At 45.7% G+C, this 19,544-nt stretch overlaps 1 protein-coding gene across 2 annotated transcripts in view; it reads right to left on the bottom strand.

Moving 5' to 3' along the window:
* Positions 1–11,176: 11,176 nt before the first annotated feature.
* Positions 11,177–19,544, bottom strand: part of LOC142772156 (uncharacterized) — a 284,133-nt gene continuing 275,765 nt past the window's right edge. For both annotated transcript variants that reach the window (XM_075874306.1, XM_075874305.1), the window contains one exon: positions 11,177–11,634. In XM_075874306.1, coding sequence (XP_075730421.1) covers positions 11,356–11,634 — 279 coding nt within the window. In that variant the 3' untranslated portion in view covers positions 11,177–11,355. The remainder of the gene's footprint in view (positions 11,635–19,544) is intronic.

Raw genomic sequence — 19,544 nt, forward strand, 5'->3', positions numbered from 1 at the left:
TGCTTGTGAAGAGAGTAAGTAAAATTAAAGTAATAGCAGTAAAATACAGTAAACGACAGGTACAGTGGTCGTTTGGAGCAACTGCCTTTGGTCGCACCATTGAATGGAGTAGTCTTCGAAAACGCATTATTGCATGCGATGACCCGGCCGATCGAAGAAGACATCGTTAATCGTTAATCTCGATGGCATAGTGCTCGCGAGAGCGAAGTCCGTTTCCTATGAGTATGAAGTTTGGCGTGTGGATAAGACATGAACAATGACGTAGCGTGTAAAATATGTGAGACACAGGACAATGAAATGGAGCGTTCACCTTTTGTGTTTTCTCTTGCCCTGTGTCTCACATATTTTACGCGCTATGTCATTCGTTATGCGTTTCACAAGTCAAGGACGGCTCCGCTTACAACGTGCATGAGAGTGAATGCATGCCTATGGGAATTACTTCTATGTTCATCTCCATATGTAAAGCAGCCCTGACGCAGTGATAGCTTCTGATGAAGGTTTCTTTAGTTTACTGGGCGTGTTGACGCATGCTTGCGATACGCAATAAGTAGTCTTTTTTGTAAATTATGCTGCTCGTTGGTTACACGATTTCGCATGCGTTATTTTTAGGCAGACTTTCTCGCAACCATGGTTCACATTGCAGTTGCACTGTGACTTTTGATATCAATGTAGCACGCCATTCACAGATGTTTTATCGTGGCATCTGCGAAGACAAGGTGATTATTGTTAAGAAATGTTCACTTGGTCTCAATCGAAAATGCACCGAGGGCCAGACCTCCTCACAAAGAAGTAGCTTTCCCAACCTCGGCAAGGGGGCGCTTCGGTGCACGTGTTTCGGCGCCTTTCTAAAAAGCCGGTCGCTCGGTACCCCACTCCCGCCCTACACCAACACCTCCTAAAAATTCTTCCTAGTCTCTCTCACAGCACGCGTTATGCACGCGCTTTTGTTTGGTCGCCCTGAGCGTGCAGTGTCACCTCAGCCTGTGACTTGCTCCGAATGTTAAAAAAAAACATTGTAAAAACGTTTGCATGGTGAATCGATAGTAATTCATTGATAACCTTTGCGGGACCAAGCAAGTCGAACACGATGCCTTTGAGTGAGTGCTATGCGCGTGTCGATGGTGAACAGCTGCCTTTAAAAGTGAGGCGACGGCACGAATTCTATATGTACGTTACCGGTAAATCGCGCATTTGCTGCGGCCGTCGTGTGTTTTTGGAGCTGTCCACGCTTTCGCGTGCGTTTGTATATAGCATTCGGATTTCAATCTTGATATGCCAAGTTTGTCGCGCAGCTTTAAATTGCTTAGCAGGTCAGTGTGAAGAGAATAAACTTACGTCTGCTTTGTTCAGTCCCTGGCACCATTGCAATACGCAGTGTCCAGTTTCATAACAGTTTCACTTTATCCGAGGTTTTTCATCGGATGTTAATAACGTCGTACCGTGAGTTCAATGCCATAGTGGATTTTTTACAGCTCCTTTGAAAGCATAATGATGCTCACAAAAAATTGGCAGATCTCACATACAATGGAATCGATGATATGCGAAGCACGAATGAGAAATACTGATATGTCACTTTAAAATCAGCGCAACGTTACGAACTGGAGGTGAATGATCCCGTACGCGAGCTCCGTGTCATGATTATCATGTTTGGATGTGTCGTTTACCTTCGTCATCTATTCACGTCACGTGATACCAAATTTAGTATGTGTGCAGCTAGCGAAACGTCCGCGAGCACGCTATGAGCGTGGTATGTTGTCATGTTCTTTCATGACACGCGTGTCAGGATTATCATGTTTGCACCAGTCATATATTTCGCCATTCATTGACGTCACGTAACACTATGTTTGGTATATGTGGAGCTAGCAAAACAGCCACGAGCGCATCATGAAGGGCCCAATATACTCCAATGTAGCGTTGACGCTGGCGCATGCTGGGCACAGCGACGCCACGTTAGCAAAACGCGAGCACTCTATAGTCTGACGCTAGGCGGGACCAGCGTCCGTCGGCGCGGCCAGACGGCAACCGGCGCGAGAGACGACATGCTGCACTTGGCGCCGATACCTTACCCAGACAACGTTGCGTCTCCCTCTTTTCGTGACGGAGGGACACCAGACATGTTGAAATGCGCATGCGCCAAAGCAACGCAGCGCAACGCGCGCCTGCGAGTATCTGGCAGGACCAGCGCCTGGCGTGGCAATGCCGGCGTGACGTGACGAAATGAACGCCGGCGAACATGCAAACCGCGTCATGTCAAAATGTATTGGCACCTTGACTATGGCAAGTAGCCATGTTCCCACATGATACGCATATCATGATTACCATGTTTGCACCAGTCACATACATTGGCGATCCATTGGTGTCACGTAATACTAAATTTGGCATTTGTGAAGCTAGCGAAACGGCCGTGAGCGCATCATCAGTGTGGCACGTAACCATGTTGTTACATGACACGCATGTCCAGGTTATCATGTTAGGATCTGTTTTTTGCCTATGTCGTTCGTTCGCGTCGCGTAATACCGAGTGCGGTGCATGAGAAGCTAGCGAAACGGCCACGAGCGCATCATAAGCGTAGCATGTAGCCATGTTCTTACATGACACGCATTTCATGTTTATTATGTTTGCACCATTATCATACCTTCGTCATTCATTCACGTCCCGTAATACCAAATTTGGTATAAGTGAAGCTAGCAAAACGCCCGCCAAGCAATCATGACCGTGGCATGTAGTCATGTTGTTACATGACACGCATGTATGATTATCACGTTTGCACCTGTCGCATATCTTCGTCATCCATTCACATACTGTAATACCAAATTTGGTATGTGTGACGCTAGCGAAACGGCCGCGAGCGCATCATGAGCGTGGCATGTAGTCATGTTAAATGATATGCAAGTCATGATTTTTATGTTTGGGCCTGTCGCTTGTGTTCGCCGTGCAATCGTGCCATATACCAGTTTTCCAACATGTCATGTGAACGAAACCACCGCAAGAGCTGCAGGACCATGAAATGTAAATTATGACATTCATGACATACATGTCATGATTTTCATGTTATGACTAGTCAAATATGTTCTTCATACGGTCATGTTATGCCTTACCAAGTTTGGTATCGATGCCATTATCGAATTGGCCAGGAGAGCTAAAGCTCGTAGGCGGCTAGATAGACAGATAGATAGATAGATAGATAGATAGATAGATAGATAGATAGATAGATAGATAGATAGATACGCTCAAAGTCAGCGAAGCTCGCTAAGAAATGCTTCGCATGAAAAAAAAAAGATTTTATGTCCACTTCGACCATGCATGTTTCCTGCTGCGCCGGTTTCATTTCGGATTAGTGTCCACACCTGATCACGCAGCGTGTTCATTGATTCGAATGGCCCCGCCACGGTGGTCTAGAGGCTAAGGTACTCGGCTGCTGACCCGCAGGTCGCGGGTTAGAATCTCGGCTGCGGCGGCTGCATTTCCGATGGAGGTGGAAATGTTGTAGGCCCGTGTGCTCAGATTTGGGTGCACGTTAAAGAACCCCAGGTGGTTGAAATTTCTAAAGCCCTCCACTACGGTGTCTCTCATAATCATATGGTGGTTTTGGGACGTTAAACCCCACATATCAAATCAATTGATGCGAATGTCGATTTGGTTGTTTTGACAGCTCGCCTGATGTTCATCATAATATAGAATACGCACTAGATCGAGCGTGCTTTAGTTACGCCGAGATTTGCCCATGCTAACTGCGTCTCATTTCGTGAAACCATCAAAATTTTTATTGCTGCCTTGGTTCTTTTTTTTAACGCGTTCTCATAGCGGCAGCTGTATAATGCCTCAGCTCGGGCGCGTGCAAGAATATATATAAAACCATGATATCATTAGGAGGCATGTAATGGTGTGAGACTCCAGATACCGGGCCACCTGAGTTTTTCTTTTTGTTAACGTGCACCTAAGCTTATTTGAAGTGTAAGGCGCGACGAGGGCAACGGAAGGGTGCACACAAACCGAGCGCCACTTCTGTTTACATTGAGTGTCATCTCGCCGTACGCTTCAAATATGCAATACCAACACGCCTTTTCTGCCATTGTACCTAAATCTAACCGCAATGTTACTACGTTGCGTTTCCATGGGAATGCAGCTGACTTATGCGGAAACCGAACTCATCACTTTGATGCTAGTATGGCAACACCTCAGCCTGCTGACTTATTGGGGGGGGGGGGGGGGTGTTGCTTGAAAGACCTGTACATATAAACGCTGAGCACGAACACGCACCATAAATCTGTTGACGCTGAGCGGCGACGAGAAGTCTACAGCCATCAGTTGAATTAAACGCTTGCAGGGCTCTCGTTACAGAATTCTAATAGTGGTGTATTAAGCGAGCAAGCTTAGCCACATTCGCCTTATAAATGGTTGTCTCGGATAGATGGTGCCTGATCTCGAAATGTACAGCAGTTCTCTATTTGCAGTAGTTTCTGTTTACAAACGCACGTCTTTTTCATATGAGTCCGGCCATCACGTTTCTCCCCATTAATAGTTGGTGACACTGCACGACAAAAGAGTCTTCAAAGTGACAACACCGTGGAAGTATCCACGAAATGCCGTAATCCACTTTTGATGCCTTTGCTCCTCACACTGCTTGCATTGGAAACTGTAGAACTTCATGGTTTGCAGCTCTGAGATATTTTAAAAACTTTTTAGCAGCTCACAACGCAGCAGTAGTGTCTGCCTGCTTTCCAGGCTGACGAAGGAGCAGCGCCCATAGCGTGCGAAATGCGAGGTAAATGCCCCAAGGAACACGTTTTCCGTGCGCGCAAGCGAAAGCCAAGCAAGCGCGGACCGTCCGAACGACCAGAGCTTTCCCCTCTCTCCCCTAGGGTGGCGAACGGCGCAGCGCAAACTTGAGCCTGTCTTCTCTATATGCGCTAGAAAACGTGAATTTGCGCAAAAACGCGTGAATTTTTCGTTTTTTTTGTATCTTTCGTCGCTCTGCTCCCTAAAACGATAGCGTTGCGGCAAAATTTCTTCCGTTATTCGCAAGCGTGCAGCCGTCATTTCCCTTTACGTCAAGACATTCAGAACCGTACAGGCTTTTTCACTGCGCAGCGTCGATATACCATGAGATATCCCAAGTATACACTGTTCTAACTAGTACGTGCATCAATATTTGCAGCACTTACGCCAGCACGAACAGGAGCAGGCTCGTACTACACAAAACCTCGAGTGATCAGTTCACTAATAATGAAGGAATGAACTCCGATATCGTTTAGAGCATAGTACACCATAATAAATTTCTCAGAATGCGTGAACTCCGACGACAGGTGCCAGTGCATGTCACACAACTTTACTTACGCTGTACTCATATCGAGCTTTCAGACATAGATGGATGGATCCACCTGTACAATTTAGATCGCGCGGTGGCGCACGCCACCTAGCCATAAAGTTAAGTAGTTAAGTAGTATTTAACTATGTTCAACACATAGTTAAATCACTATGTGTTGAAGGATTGAATTTTACTTGTTATGCCTTGGTTATAGCCACCAATGAGTTAACCTCCTTCTAGTTATTTCTCCTCGTTTGAAGTCTATTTTGCCTTCACTGTCCCTAAGCTCCAACGCTTTGAAAAATTCCAGGCCATTATCTTGGACTATAAGGTGGAGACCTATACAGAATGTTCAGTCGTTTCCTCCTCCTCTCCACACGCACTACATGACATGTCTGTGCCTTCGTATTTGGCTCAGTACGTCTTGCTCCACAGTACTCCCGTTCTGGCCTCGAACAGCAGAGAACTACCCCGAGAATTATCATAGATCTTTTCTTTTGCTATTTCCTGTTTGAAACTTCGGTAGGTTTACAGTGATGATTTCGTAAGCATTCCATTCTTCCACATGTCCCTCTCTGTTTCCTTCACCTTCTTCTTAACCGATGTTTCCTTTTGGCTTGGTAGTCTGCTGTTGTCTAAATACTTGTCGACAATTTTCGACTTCGCTTCCTCCATTTAGTATCACCAATCTTCTTGTACAAGTAGCTGAAAACTTCCCCAGCCCAACCCTCCTCTCACATTGTTCTAGATTGCTCCTCTAATTCTATCTTGCTGCTAGCCTCCCTGCACTCGAACGCTGTCCATCTCATGTCATCCTGCACCCCGTGATTTGGGGTATTCCCGTGTACTCCCAAAGGAAGTCTACCTATGCCACGTTGTTTAATTTGCAATCTTCCTTGAACCTCTGATTTCGTGCACAAGACCACAATGCCGATTGTCCAACCTGGAACCATGACACCTTTCCGAAACCCTCTCACAACGTCATACCTACCGTAGTTACATAGTGCCCTATTTTTCATTGCAACTGCATTCCTGTTACCCTTATTTATTACGTATCTTTCGTGCTCCCTTAGATACTCAGCCCTGTTATTTATCCATACACCTAAGTATTTGTATTTATCCACTATTTCTAGCGTGACTTCCTGTATCTTATGCTCACTGCTTTCGTTATCATTAAAAATATGATTGCCAATTTTTCCCTACTGAACTTAAATCTTAACCTATCTTCCTGATTATCACAGAAGTCTATCAATCCCTTACTTGTCAGCTAATAATACCAAATAATCTGCATACGTCAGTGCTGGTAATGACTGTTCAATGTGTTTTCTTTGCTTGGCAAAAGAGAGGCTGAAGTCGAGTTGCTTTGCTCGCTGCCTCTAGACTCCCCTCCGATTTGGATTCTAGTCCCTGTAGATACAGCATAAATAACAAAAGTTATAAGGGAAACCCATGTCGAAGCGCGCGTTGTATTTCTACGGGTCCGGACAACTGTTCTTCCCATTTTATAACTTCCTGTTACTTTTATAGATATCATTTAGAAGATTAGTTATTTCATCTTCGTCATCTAGTGTGTTCAGTATTCCCCAGATGTTTTCTTGAATCATACTATCGTAAGCTCCCTTGATATCTACAAATGCCTGTGTTCTTTTTCCGCTATTTGATTGCACTGCATCAATGAGAACAGATTGTCCTCCAACCTCCTCTGTTTACGGAACTCATTTTGTAGTTCTCCCAGCACCACCTTATTCTCCACCTATATCTGTAGTCTTTCCTTTGCTACCTGCATCAGCAGCCTGTCCCCTTCTTATGTCACTGTTATAGGACGGTAGTTGTTTACATCAGATTTGTCCCCATTTCCTTTATAGATCAGACTCTTCCTGCTTAGTTTCCACCATCAATTATTGCTTTGCTCAATGCCTCTCTTATTGTTTCCTTAAAGTTAAGTGCTGGTTTCTTTATCAGCACAATTGGGAGGCCGTTAGGGTCTGTTGATGTGCTATTAGGAACCCTTTTCTCTGCCCTTACCCACTCTCGTTGTCCCGATGTAGCCACTGAGCTAATTGATCCATCCTCATGCGGTATGGGGCATGCAGCGATTCCTTGGCGTTTAAATTTTTTCTAGTCCCTTGTGCTCAGATTTGGGTGCATGTTAAAGAACCCCAGGTGGTCGAGATTTCCGGAGCCTTCAAGTGTGGCGTCTCTCATAATAACGTGGTGGTTTTAGGACGTTAAACTCCACATATCGAACTTTAGTTGTCAACCTCTGTTTTATGCTTGTCTTATTACTCAGAGAATTGAGAGGGTTCCAAAACTTTGCAGCTGCCTTTCTGTTCTTTTTGTTTACTTCCGCCATCCTTTGCGCCTCCTTTCTTCTAATCTTTTCACTGATCAGATTGGAGGCTTCCCTTCTGCAGCTCGAGAAGTTATCCAAATTTCTTGTGGCATTATCTTCCGGTTCACCCTTATGTTCAGCATACATCTGTTCCCTGGAGGCTTCCTGACGTCTTACTATGGCTCTCTCAAATTCCTCGTCCGAGCAACTTTTGGGTATGTGGCTCCTTTTCCCGGGTGATTTGACTCGTACGTTAGCAGGATCTAACTCAAACAACCGAGTAAGATTTGCGTACGTCCGCTCTGTTTTATTATCCTCGGTCATCACTTTCTCAGTCTCTTCAGTTGCTGTTTGTATTTGCGATTTTGAATCAATATTACTTGGTGGTTTCTCATAATTCCTCCTTCTCATTTTGACTTCTCTTCCAAGAGTCAGCTAGACACGTTTGTGGTTACTACTTAAGCTTCTTGACCCATATTCATCTATGCTCATCACCCTTAGCTGATCATACATCCTATGTGACTTGATTGCATAATCTACCGTCGACTGCAGCCTTCCCACCTCCCATGCTATCTGCGTGCCGCACTTCTCGGTACCGTTGCTAATGATTAAATCATGCCTTTCACACATATCCATTAAAATTCGACCTGTTGGGTCAGTATATCCATCCACATCTTCTATGTGCCCACTCATATCTCATCATATAATTACCTCGCACTCTTCTTCTAGATCATGAATGTCACTTTCTATGCACTGCATCATTTCTTGGTTTTCCTCTCTGGCTTTTGCCCCTGTCAACAAGTATACAAAACCCAGGAGTGACATCTGCCCTGCCACTTTCTCTCTTAGCCACAAATGTTCCCTGCACTCCTGCTTGACCCTTTGCCAGCTGTAATTTTATAAATAAATGACCCAATAGCACCCTCCCTACTCAGTTCTGTTCTGTCACAATATTCGCATGCGTAGTCCTGTTTGCTAAATGGTTGTCCCATGTCCCTAAGATGTGTTTTTACAAACCCATATGCCATCACCTTCTCCTTCCTGAGCTGTTCTTCTATCTCTCCCCACTTCAACCTATTCCTTCCTCCCTGCATGTTAATATACCCTATGTCTAAATATGCTCGGCACTGATGCCTACATCGGTTTCTCCACCGCACTCTACGTGTTTTAGACTTTGGTGCTACTTTGGAATCGGATCTGTCTATACCACCTGTCAAAGAGTCCCCCTGGTTTTTCTTCGTTACTAGCTATCCTAGACCCTGAAGAACCCACGAGCCCCACAGAAAGCTATTGCGCGTCCTGCAGGCTGCCAACCCACTTCATGACCTTGCCTCCTATCGAAGTGAATTCTGTCTCGTTGGACGCAAAAATGCTGTAGGCCTGTGTGCTCATATTTGGGTGCACGTTAAAGAACCCCAGTAGGTTGAAATTTCCGGAGCCCTCCACTATGACGTCTCTCATAATTATATGGTGGTTTTGGGACGTTAAACTTCATATATCAATTCCGTCTCGTAGAAAACCACCCCACCTATGCACCTCTCTATTTCGACAACTTCAAAGCCTATCTCGACTGATCTGCCATATCTCCTTGTTTGCGTTAACAACTGCTGTTTGCAGGTTGCCGTCACGCACGGGTACTTCTGGTATCGTGTATACCACTACCTGTACCTGAGGGGCAATTGCATGCATGCGATCGAACCCTTTCGCCAATTTGGTCGATAGTCCGGCCAATTCTTCATTCAAGACATCGTTTACACCGGCCGCAATTATTCCGAAGTTTCGTCCATTAGCTTCAGCTGGGAGTTTTGCGGTCGCTTGCCTCATCACTGCTTTCAACTCATGTCCTGCGAACATCCCTACTGAAACCCTCTTGTCACCTCTTGCCATCTCTGATTTATTCTGCGCATCGATTTATATTCGAGTCCTCGGCTCTTATCTTGTGCTCCGACTTTTCTGCTAGAGTTTCCCGCACCGAGAGGTTACTAGCGCTTGTACCGACAGCTGCTTTGTCCCCTCCCACCCCCACAACTTCTTCGCAGAAGCTGGGTCTTGTGGCTAATGAACAAGTGAAGCTGTTTTTTCAACTTGTTTCCCATTTTTTCACCGCCATTCTGGGTGCTGGTTCCCTACCGTTCTCACCATCCGCTGCTGCTTTGTTCACCTTGCCCACCTTCGCCAGTGTCTCCTAGGCTGACATAGCCTTCGTTTTTTTCTTGCGCTGTCGCCAACGCAGTCTCCAGCTCGGCGATTCTAATCATGAGTTCACTCTGGGCAACCATCATTTTCTATATTTTCTCCCCCACATCATATTGTCTACACCTGGTGTCAGCTTCCTCTGCATTCACATCCACACTACCCTCTATTTTCAATCTCACCCCGCATCCTGAACATTTTACTGTCTTTTTTACCATGTCTTTTTTTATAGTCATTTTGACACAAGTTCACCAGTGCCCATGGCACGGCAGCGCCGTGGCGTTGAAGTTCACCGCGAAAGGCCCCCTCTCCTGTCATGTTTACGTGTGGCGCTTTGGGCACTCCCATATTATAGGTCACTGTAGTTGCGCCGTATCGATTGTTTATGCAAGTGCGAAATGCATGCACGTGTACTTTTTCACTTTAGTTTTATTAGAATGCACGCAAGAGAGAGGGAGAGAGACATGTGTACGTTGCTTTAAAGGCGACTAAATGAAATGTGGGATGTTTTGACAAGCGAAGCAACGGCATTTATGCTTCCCGCGGCTCCCGTCGAAAGCTTGCACTAAGTCATGTAGCATAACTTCATTCTTTCTAACCTCCATAAGGAAGTTGAATGCTGGATGAAGGTAAATGGAGTTCGGTGGTTGCTGTGTGAATGGGGTAAAAAAAATAACTGATAACCGTCTTCGATGATTGTGGATGCTGTTCTCTGTGGCTTGTACCTTTTAAACTTCCATAATTTCTCCAGTGTAAGCAAACCGCTGTCTGTTCACGCCCGCTGCGTTTTCGATTATAGCTATCTGTGTTCCCGTGTTTTACAGCACTCTTCTTACATTGTATTTACATAAAACCATGATCACATACTGCCATGCGTGATTCCTATGTTTCTTTCAAGGCGTTACACGCATAGACACTGCCATGTGCAAACCACGCCCGAATGTGTGGGAACCTTTAAGATTATTTCCGAAAATTCTGATCGACCTAAGCGCGCAAATGTCAACAGTTGACTTTATTCTGGACCGAATGCAGCCACCAGCGATAAGGTAGAATGGTAAATGCCACACGTATATATGCAGACACGCCTTACAAATTACTCGACCGCCGGAGATTGTTCTCGCCAATTCTTTTACATCATCTTTAGCTTACCTTTCCCGGGCACAAGTCCATGCGGATAAATATTTTTTTTTGCTTTGAAGAGGCTGACTGCTGCATTCGAGAACGTCCCGACGATGTTACGAGATTCGAGGAGCCAAATGCAAGCAGGTGCCTGCATTGTCCCTGGAAACGCCACGGCGGCAATTACGCAAGCATCTTTTTTATTTGTACTCGCACTTGCTCGCTATATTGTAAGCTAGTCATCTCACTTCCCATGCTACGGAGTGTTAAGATATTGGTTTTCCAGAATAGCCTCACAGAAGACACAAAGCCATCTCGCATAAATAATTACCACCGCGCTAGAGAAAGATGCCAGCTGCCTTCGTTTATTGCAGTGGCCATGCGCGAGAATAATTTAGTGAAATCAGGACGGCTTGGGCGGTGGCACGATAACGGCTTTACCCGACGGCTCGGGCACGTTCTGGTCCGTCATGACCGTCTCGTGCAGTCTGGTGTACGAGGGCCTCTTCAGCCTGAGCGGCGACATGGGAGCAATGGTGATGCTGATCTCGTTGGCTCCTCTGGCCAGCATCGACTTGACGCCGTACTGATCCATGGTGTCGACCGCCTGACCGTTGATCATGAGCAGCACGTCACCTGGGTAGATGAACTTCTTGGGCGTCACGATCTGCACGTTTGTCAGCTGCAGTGCAAGAGGAACGAGTTGGTACATACTTGAGGTAAATCACTGAAACGTGTTTTGGGAACTGGTACGCGAACAGTAGTGTGCCTGTTTGAACGGGTTGATGCGTAGTCGATGACGAATCAAGCAGCACTTGAACCAGACGACGACGCAAATACGGCACTGGCATATGCAATTCACATGTAAGGCGATACCTGTAAGCCAAAACATGCACATGCTACATACTACCGCACAACGTGCGCAGGAAGAATTCATACGAAGAAAAAATATGATCACTACATTGTTACGACTTTAAATTCGTCAGGTCTGCAACGCCACCGAAGGTGGTGACTCCGACAGATTGCTGATAAGGTGCCTCGATGCGCGCGCCCTCTCATTGCTCAGCAGAAGTGCTGCCACAATCCGCATTTTTGCGCCCTAGGAGGAACACCTCGAGATGTCTCTTCATCTCGGCTGCCCGTAACAATACCATATCAAAACGGCAGCGGAGAAAAGTGGAAAAGCTAGATTTCCCGTCACATCTGGTCTTGCAACCATACAAAACGGGGGCGTTAGCGAACATGAAATAATATTTGTCGGGGATTAACGTCTCAAAATCACATGTTCACGAGAAAAGACGCGTGGAGGGTTCCAGAAATGTTGATCACCTCAGGTTCTTGAAAGGGGAACTCCGGTGTATTTTGGACCATACAAAGATAATGCTGTTTTCAGATAGTATTGAGAGTCCCGCGAACGCTACGGTGGTTCATTTTGCCGAGGCACTTCTCAATAATTTTAATTCAACAATAAAGGACGAGTCGAAACGGAAACTGAAAAACAGGTAGCTGCTTTGTCATCAATGGTCTTTGAACAAGCCAACTACTTGACTTGTTCAAAGTATCATTGAAATTGGTGGATAACAAAAAAAAAAAAAACGTGGGAGTTCCCCTTTAGCGTGCATCTAAATGTAAGCGCACGGCGTCAAGCATTTTCGCCCTAAAAATTGCGGGCGGGATTCGATCCTGCGACTGCAGTGGGTCAGCAGTCAAGTACCATGCATTGTGGCGGGTAAGAGAAAGTTGACTACGTCGAAAATGACGGCAGTGATGCAACAGGTGCGAGCAGTCACCGAGCAGAATGAAGAAACTCCGCTGAATCGATCAATAATAAAAAACTATTGTGATTCACCAGAACGTTAACCAACGAGCTGAAGTTTCTCCACGAGAAAATGTCAGAATAGGAAACATTATCGCGTTGTATTCACAGTCAGCAATGCGGAAACCGACGTGCTGACCTTTCTTGGTGGGCGCACTTCAGCCTGTCATGGCAAAGCAATCGCAAAAAAGTTTTTCATTAGCACAGAAAGCTAGTCGGGTCAAATGGGATTATTGCTAGCTTTCCCGCGAATCATCTATTGTTACTCGCTGTCATCGAAAATTTTATTACAGATTGGCTAACTGCACGGGTCGTTCTCATTCCAAAAAAGGGCAAAACAGCTTAAGTAACCAATTATCGCACTATTTCATTGACGTCTACGTGCTGCAAGTTAGTCGAACATATTATTGCAAATTCAATAACCGAGTTTCTAAATAATAACAATGTACTGTCTCCTCACCAGCATGACTTTCGCAAAGGTTTATTGACTGTAGCACAATTGCGACAATAATTCACTACCTTGTTACTACTCTTGACAAGTCAAGCCGAATTGACGTTACATTTTTCGATTAAAAAAAAAACATTTGAACTTGTTTCTTGTAGGAAACTCATTGAAAAAATGCAGTCAATTAACCTTTCAGCATATATCATTACCTGGGCTTCATCTTATCTACCTAATCGCAAGCAGTTTGTATCAATTGATAATTATTTTTCTAATGAACGCTGTCACTTTCCCTCCTCATGCTTCGCATAACATGGATTCGCTAGGTGCGTGGGATCTGCCGAATTTTCTTCATGCCGTGACGTATTACCAGACGACAGTTATAGCGCGAGAACAGAACGACGACACAGAGACAAGAAGGACACGAAGGGCATGAGCGCTCGTGTCCTTCGCGTCCTTCCTGTCTCTGTGTCGTCGTTCTGTTCTCGCGCTATAACTATCATCTGGTAATACCAACTAGCCCAAGCTGCCACACTTCTAAGTGTTACCAGAGTCATTTAAAACTATTTCTGGTCGCGAAGCTTCGCCGTAACTCTATGGGACAGCATTGTACGGTGCGAGTGGAGGCCGTGGGGCAGCGCTGCATCCTCGCGTGGGGTAGTCATAAATCGAGATTCAATAAGGAGCAAGAACAATGTACATGCTGTGGGGAGCTAACGAAATGATAGAACATGTTCTGATTGAATGTTGCGAAATCCATCGAGGTATACGTTTGTGTACAATCATTCATGGGACTTTGGGTTTTAGGGACAAACATGGAAAGCTGAACACGTTCGCAATAGAAGAAAGTAAGAGACGGCTAGAGTATTGGTGGCACAAAAGTAGAGGTAAAAGGGAGAAATAGTCGAAAAATGAAGTCATTCTGCCTGAAGAGTTAGAGAGATGGAACACAAATTAAAACTTTCTTTGTTATAATAAGATCGATTTAATCGAAGTAGACAAGGCATTAGGTCAACATAAAAAGAAACATGTTTTTTCTTGCGAGCCTGGTCACTCACATGTCACCACCCCGTTATAAAAGGGACGCTATAGCATCGGTCCATCCGCGTAAGATAAGGTCCTTCTATTTTTCAAAGGTAGCGCGAACTCCTCCTCTCCACACCCACCGCGGTGGTCTAGTGGCTAAGGTACTCGGCGGCTGACCCGCAGGTTGCGGGATCGAATCCCGGCTGCAGCGGCTGCCTTTTCGATGGAGGCGAAAATGCTGTCGGCTCGTGTGCACAGATTTGGGCGCACGTTAAAGAACCACAGGTGGTAAATATTTCCGGAGCCCTCCACTACGGGCCTCACATAATCATATGGTGGTTTTAGGACGTAAACCTCACATATCAATCAATCCTACTCGCAGCGCAGTTTCCTTCTCACCCTTCACTCTCGGCCGCCATTATCGGGCGAGACTCGCAAGGCGCGCCCGGCCTGCGTGCGGCGCGTCGAAGCGTTTACTTGCACTTTCTTGAAAACGCGACAGTTGTGGGCGTATATTCATCGAGCTGTTCGTTATGTAAGATGCGTGATAAACATAGTTTGTGGTTAGGTGGTACTTTAGCTCTCGGGTCGTGTTATATAACCTGGTACCAGTGTTTTAGGACTTATAAAAATCCCGTTGTGCCACCTTACGTGAGAACATATTAGTGAACCTGGAACCTATTTTGACAGCGTGAAAAAAAAAAAAACTAGCATTCGGGAATTTTACTTCAGTTCGTCATAGGAACATACGTCACTCGCCCCAAGAAAACAAAAGACAAAATACGTTAAGCGCAATCGTAACAAGTCTTTACAGCTTCCGTTTTTCTTTTCGGATACCGGGGAGTTTTTTTACAAGACGAGTGTAAGAAAATCAAACGCTACATCAACTTGTGTACATTCGATAATGCGGATGCATTTATTTGTTAAATACCCCTCACATAAATTCTTCATCGCGCGCTCATTTTCTCCCTGAGGTAAGTCTTTCTTTGTTTATCGCGGACGCCTCGTGCACCCAGCTCTTTAACTGGAAACTCTCTCAGTGCGCTCAGTTTGTGAGATGGTATGTGGGTATTCCTATTGCCAAAAGACGTTCTTTTGTTCAAAAGAGAGCATGGAGATTTTGTTTTCGTCAGTTGGCTAATGATGAGCTCACGAACACACCTTCCCGCATGGGTGTCTAACTGGGTGAGAACAGCTGTGAAGTCCCTCCTTTAGTAATGGAGCCTCCAAATGCAAATAAGTTTTTTTTATTTCTATCAATCTCACAGTTACAAATACTTCAAATCAAGCAAACAAATTATTGTAGTAAACTGAAGCCACTCTTTCTCGTTGACAAATTTTAGTATAAAATGAATCACTGCAACAAGACAATTATTGTACATACCGTAATCACATATTTGTAATCATTATATAAAAGTAAAGGCACTCCATCGTAATAAGAACTACATACAAAAAAAAAATTCTAAACCGAAAAATGAATCATTGCACATTGCATCATAGTGGCGTAAAAAAGGTAAAATCCACTTAAACTTGCTGATGCTTATAAAAGACACATTAAAACTGCGACAGATTCACACTGCTCGCCGTTGAAGGTTTTCCTTTCCGCGACGAACACAAAAAAGTTTGTCCCCCTTTGGCAACGCTGTTCAATCAGCCAACAGCGCAACCTGTTGGCATCTAGCTGCAGTTTATGGTATTTTAGAAACATTAAAAGCTGTAAAAAGCTTCCACTGAAGTACAGCGCGCACGTGTGTCGGGGCTTCTACGCCCGATAATGGCGTCGTTTTCCGACGAGATTGCGAGTGGCGAAGGAGAGCTGAGGTAACAACAGAGGGGTCACCCGAGATAAATAGGCACGTTTGAGGCCTGACCCAATAGGCGAGCACAAAAAGACGAAGAAGAGGGGAGAGACGTAGAGGCGGGGAAGAATTGTCCATTCCTTTTTGCACAATGGTTCACGCTACCTTTGAAAACTACAGAGACCTTAGCGTGGGGCATCAGGAAGACCCGAGGGAAGCTGACTTCTGGTGGCGCTATGGGGCGACTGCATGATATCAGGCCCCGGAAACTGAAGATTCAGCGATGGCTGTAGAGGAAGAAAAAAAATCGACCGTGGTGGGTTTCACCTAAATGCACGCAAGCTACTCACTCCAGTTCTGGCGGCCAGATAATTAAGTTAGTGCGCATTTTCTCTGTTAGGGGCGCTCGACGCAGTGGTCTAAATGATGCCTCGAACGGAGAATGGGCAGTACTAGCGACCACATTGGCGAAAGAGGTCGATGACATGCGCGTCATTTCCCCTCAGGTACAGGTAGTGGTATGCACAATACCGCAAGTACCATTGCGTGACGGCAACGTGCAAAGAGTGGTTGTCGACGTAAACAAGAAGATACGGCAGATGAGCAGAGATAAAGGCTTGGAGGTGGTAGTTGAAATAAACAGAGAGGTGCATAGGTGGCGTGGTTTTTGACGAGACAAAACTCACTTCAATAGCAGGCTAGGTCATGGGGTTGTTTAGCGACTTGCAGGACGCGCTGTAGTTTTTTTTGCGGCGGGTGATTGATTGATTGATTTGTGGGGTTTAACGTCCCAAAACCACTATTTGATTATGAGAGACGCCGTAGTGGAGGGCTCCGGAAATTTTGACCACCTGGGGTTCTTTAACGTGCACCCAAATCTGAGTACACGGGCCTACAACATTCCCGCCTCAATCGGAAATGCAGCCGCCACAGCCGGGATTTGATCCCGCGACCTGCGGGTCAGCAGCCGAGTACCTTAGCCACTAGACCACCGTGGTGGGGCTTGCGGCGGGTGGGGGGGGATACGCAGTTTCCTTGGTGTGGAGGATAGCTAGTAACGAGGAAAAGAATCAGGGGGACTCTTTTACAGGTAGTATAGGGAAAAACCAGAAATAAAGGTGAAGAAAAAAGGGAGAAGGCACGTGTTTCAAGTAGTTACATTAACATGCAGGGTGGCAGAAAAAAGGCAATTAGAGATTGAGGAGCAGTAAAACAAAGAAATGCGTTTACAGAAACACACTTTAGAGACTTGGAAGAGCCACCACAGATTCTGAATTACACTTGGGAAGGATGGAGCAGGAGCACATCAGAAAGGAAAGAGGGAGGTGTTGGAATGGTAATCCATAGCAAAGCCAAACGGGACAGAGGGAAGCGAACGTGTCCAGAGCACTTCTGGGTGTCGGGCACAGTAAGGGGAAAAAACGTGACTAGGTGTAGCTTACTTGTGGGCGGGGAATAACTACAGAGAAAAGAATTTCGAGAAAGAATTGCATAGGCGATGATATCGAAGAATTCGGTCGTGGGGCCAAAATAGTCGTAGGTGACATGAATGCTCACATACAGGACCTTGACAGATATTCAGACATCAACAGCAGGTTATTGCTAGATCTATGCGAGCAACATAGTTTTGGGATAGTTAATGTGGGGCCTAATTGTGAAAGGCAGATTACGTGGGAAGTCGGATACAGACAATCGGGCGTTGATTATTGTCTTATGACAGAGGAAATTTATGGGACGAGCAAGGCAGTAACAGCTAGGGTAGTAATCAGAAATGCTTAACATTACAAATCGGATATAAAACTGAAAATAAGAACATAAAATTAAAGTTTGGAAGCTCGTACTTAAATGAAACACAAATTACAAATATAGCTGAAAGAGTCGAAAACGAAGTAAAAACATACCGGGCAAAGACTAGTAGTATAGTAATGATGAGGGAGATGGAAAGAGAGAAAAAAGTGATTTGCTAGAAATGAAAGAGAAAGCATAAAAGTTGGTGGAACAGAGAAATCCGGGAAGCGATCGAGCAGCGACGTGAGGCATCGCGGCAGCACAGACAGGCAAAAAGGGAAAAGTGGCCACAGGATAAAGTCATCCAAATATGGGAAATGTATTTAGAGAAAAAAAAACACTGTGCGGAAATGGGTTAAGGCAAAAACTAGAGGTGAAAGTAAACACTGGATGACACAGATTCGCGAAAAGAAGAAGGCCGCTCCTAGAATATTTTGAAGCCACCTCAAAGCGCTAGGTGGGGAGTCTGTCACAATGCAGCATCATATGGTAGATGAAGAAGGGAAAAATTGAAAGTGTATGAAGCACTAGTTTATAACTAAAAGATAACGCCAGATTAGTTTAACAAGGTCACCAGGGGACTTCCCCGGTGAGTAAAAGTATAAAAAAGAGTGCAATTGAGAAAGAGGTAGTACTTGATAATTCCATTTGGAGTAAGGTCGAAGAAAAAACGTGCCCGGCACGTTTTTCCTTCGGCCTTATTCCTACCAATTCACCGCCAAAGCGAAGACTCCGACAAGGGCATCCATTGTTGCGGTGGCAAGAGGGTTGGAAGAACAACCCGAAGAGGAACTAGAAAGCGAAAGCAACGAGGAAGAAGATTATAGCGCCTCTGTCATCTCGGTGGCAGCTACAAACAACGGAGACAGGACCAAACCTCTCGGCTACGGGAGCTTCAGTAAGAAGATTGGTCGGAACGCGAGAGCTCTAAAGAAATGGGGCACGAGCTTTGAGGGCCTCGAGCAGAGGATCCTCACGAAATGCACCCAAGTCATGCAACATAACTTGCGCAAACGATTCAGCTCCAAATCGAGCAAGCGCTAGAGAGGGCCCTGAGCACCGAGAAGCTGCAGCCGCTAATTGGTGAAGCGGTGCATTAATATTGCCAAACACAAAAGGCTCTCCCTCATAATAGACAGCAACAATAAGATCAAGATCTGGTACTGGAACGCCAACGGGTTCCGGTGCCAAAAAGCAATCCTACAACAGTACTTGACATCGCTGGAACCGACGGCTTGCCCGGACGTGATGGCGGTCCAAGAAACCCACACCGAAGACACGCCGACGCTGCCAGGGTATCAGACACACGCCTGCCCCCCGTCCGCTCGCACATGCGGGAAAGGTGCGGCGCAGGGCATGTGCACGTTCATCCGGAAAGGCATCGCCCACGTGAAACACCAACAGTTCCTGGGCAGCAGGGACACCGCCATCGAGCTGTGCTTCACCGAGCAAGCGATTAGCGGCAAAGGACGAGGAGCCCGGGGTGGAAGAAAGAAGAGGACATCGACCACCGTCTTCATCGCTAACATCTATAGCAATCTAAGACATCGAAAGCAGAAATTCAAGACTCTTCCATAAGATCAAGAGCGCCACATCACAAGCACAGAAAGACCTGGCCAAGAGAGGAGACGCCGCCGCGGTAATATGCGGCGATTTCAACGCCCAACATCGAGAGCTCGGCTACACGACCACCACGTCCAAGGGAAGGGACCTCCTCGAAG

Source organism: Rhipicephalus microplus, chromosome 9 (genome assembly GCF_043290135.1).
Source record: "Rhipicephalus microplus isolate Deutch F79 chromosome 9, USDA_Rmic, whole genome shotgun sequence".
NCBI classification, from domain to species: domain Eukaryota; kingdom Metazoa; phylum Arthropoda; class Arachnida; order Ixodida; family Ixodidae; genus Rhipicephalus; species Rhipicephalus microplus.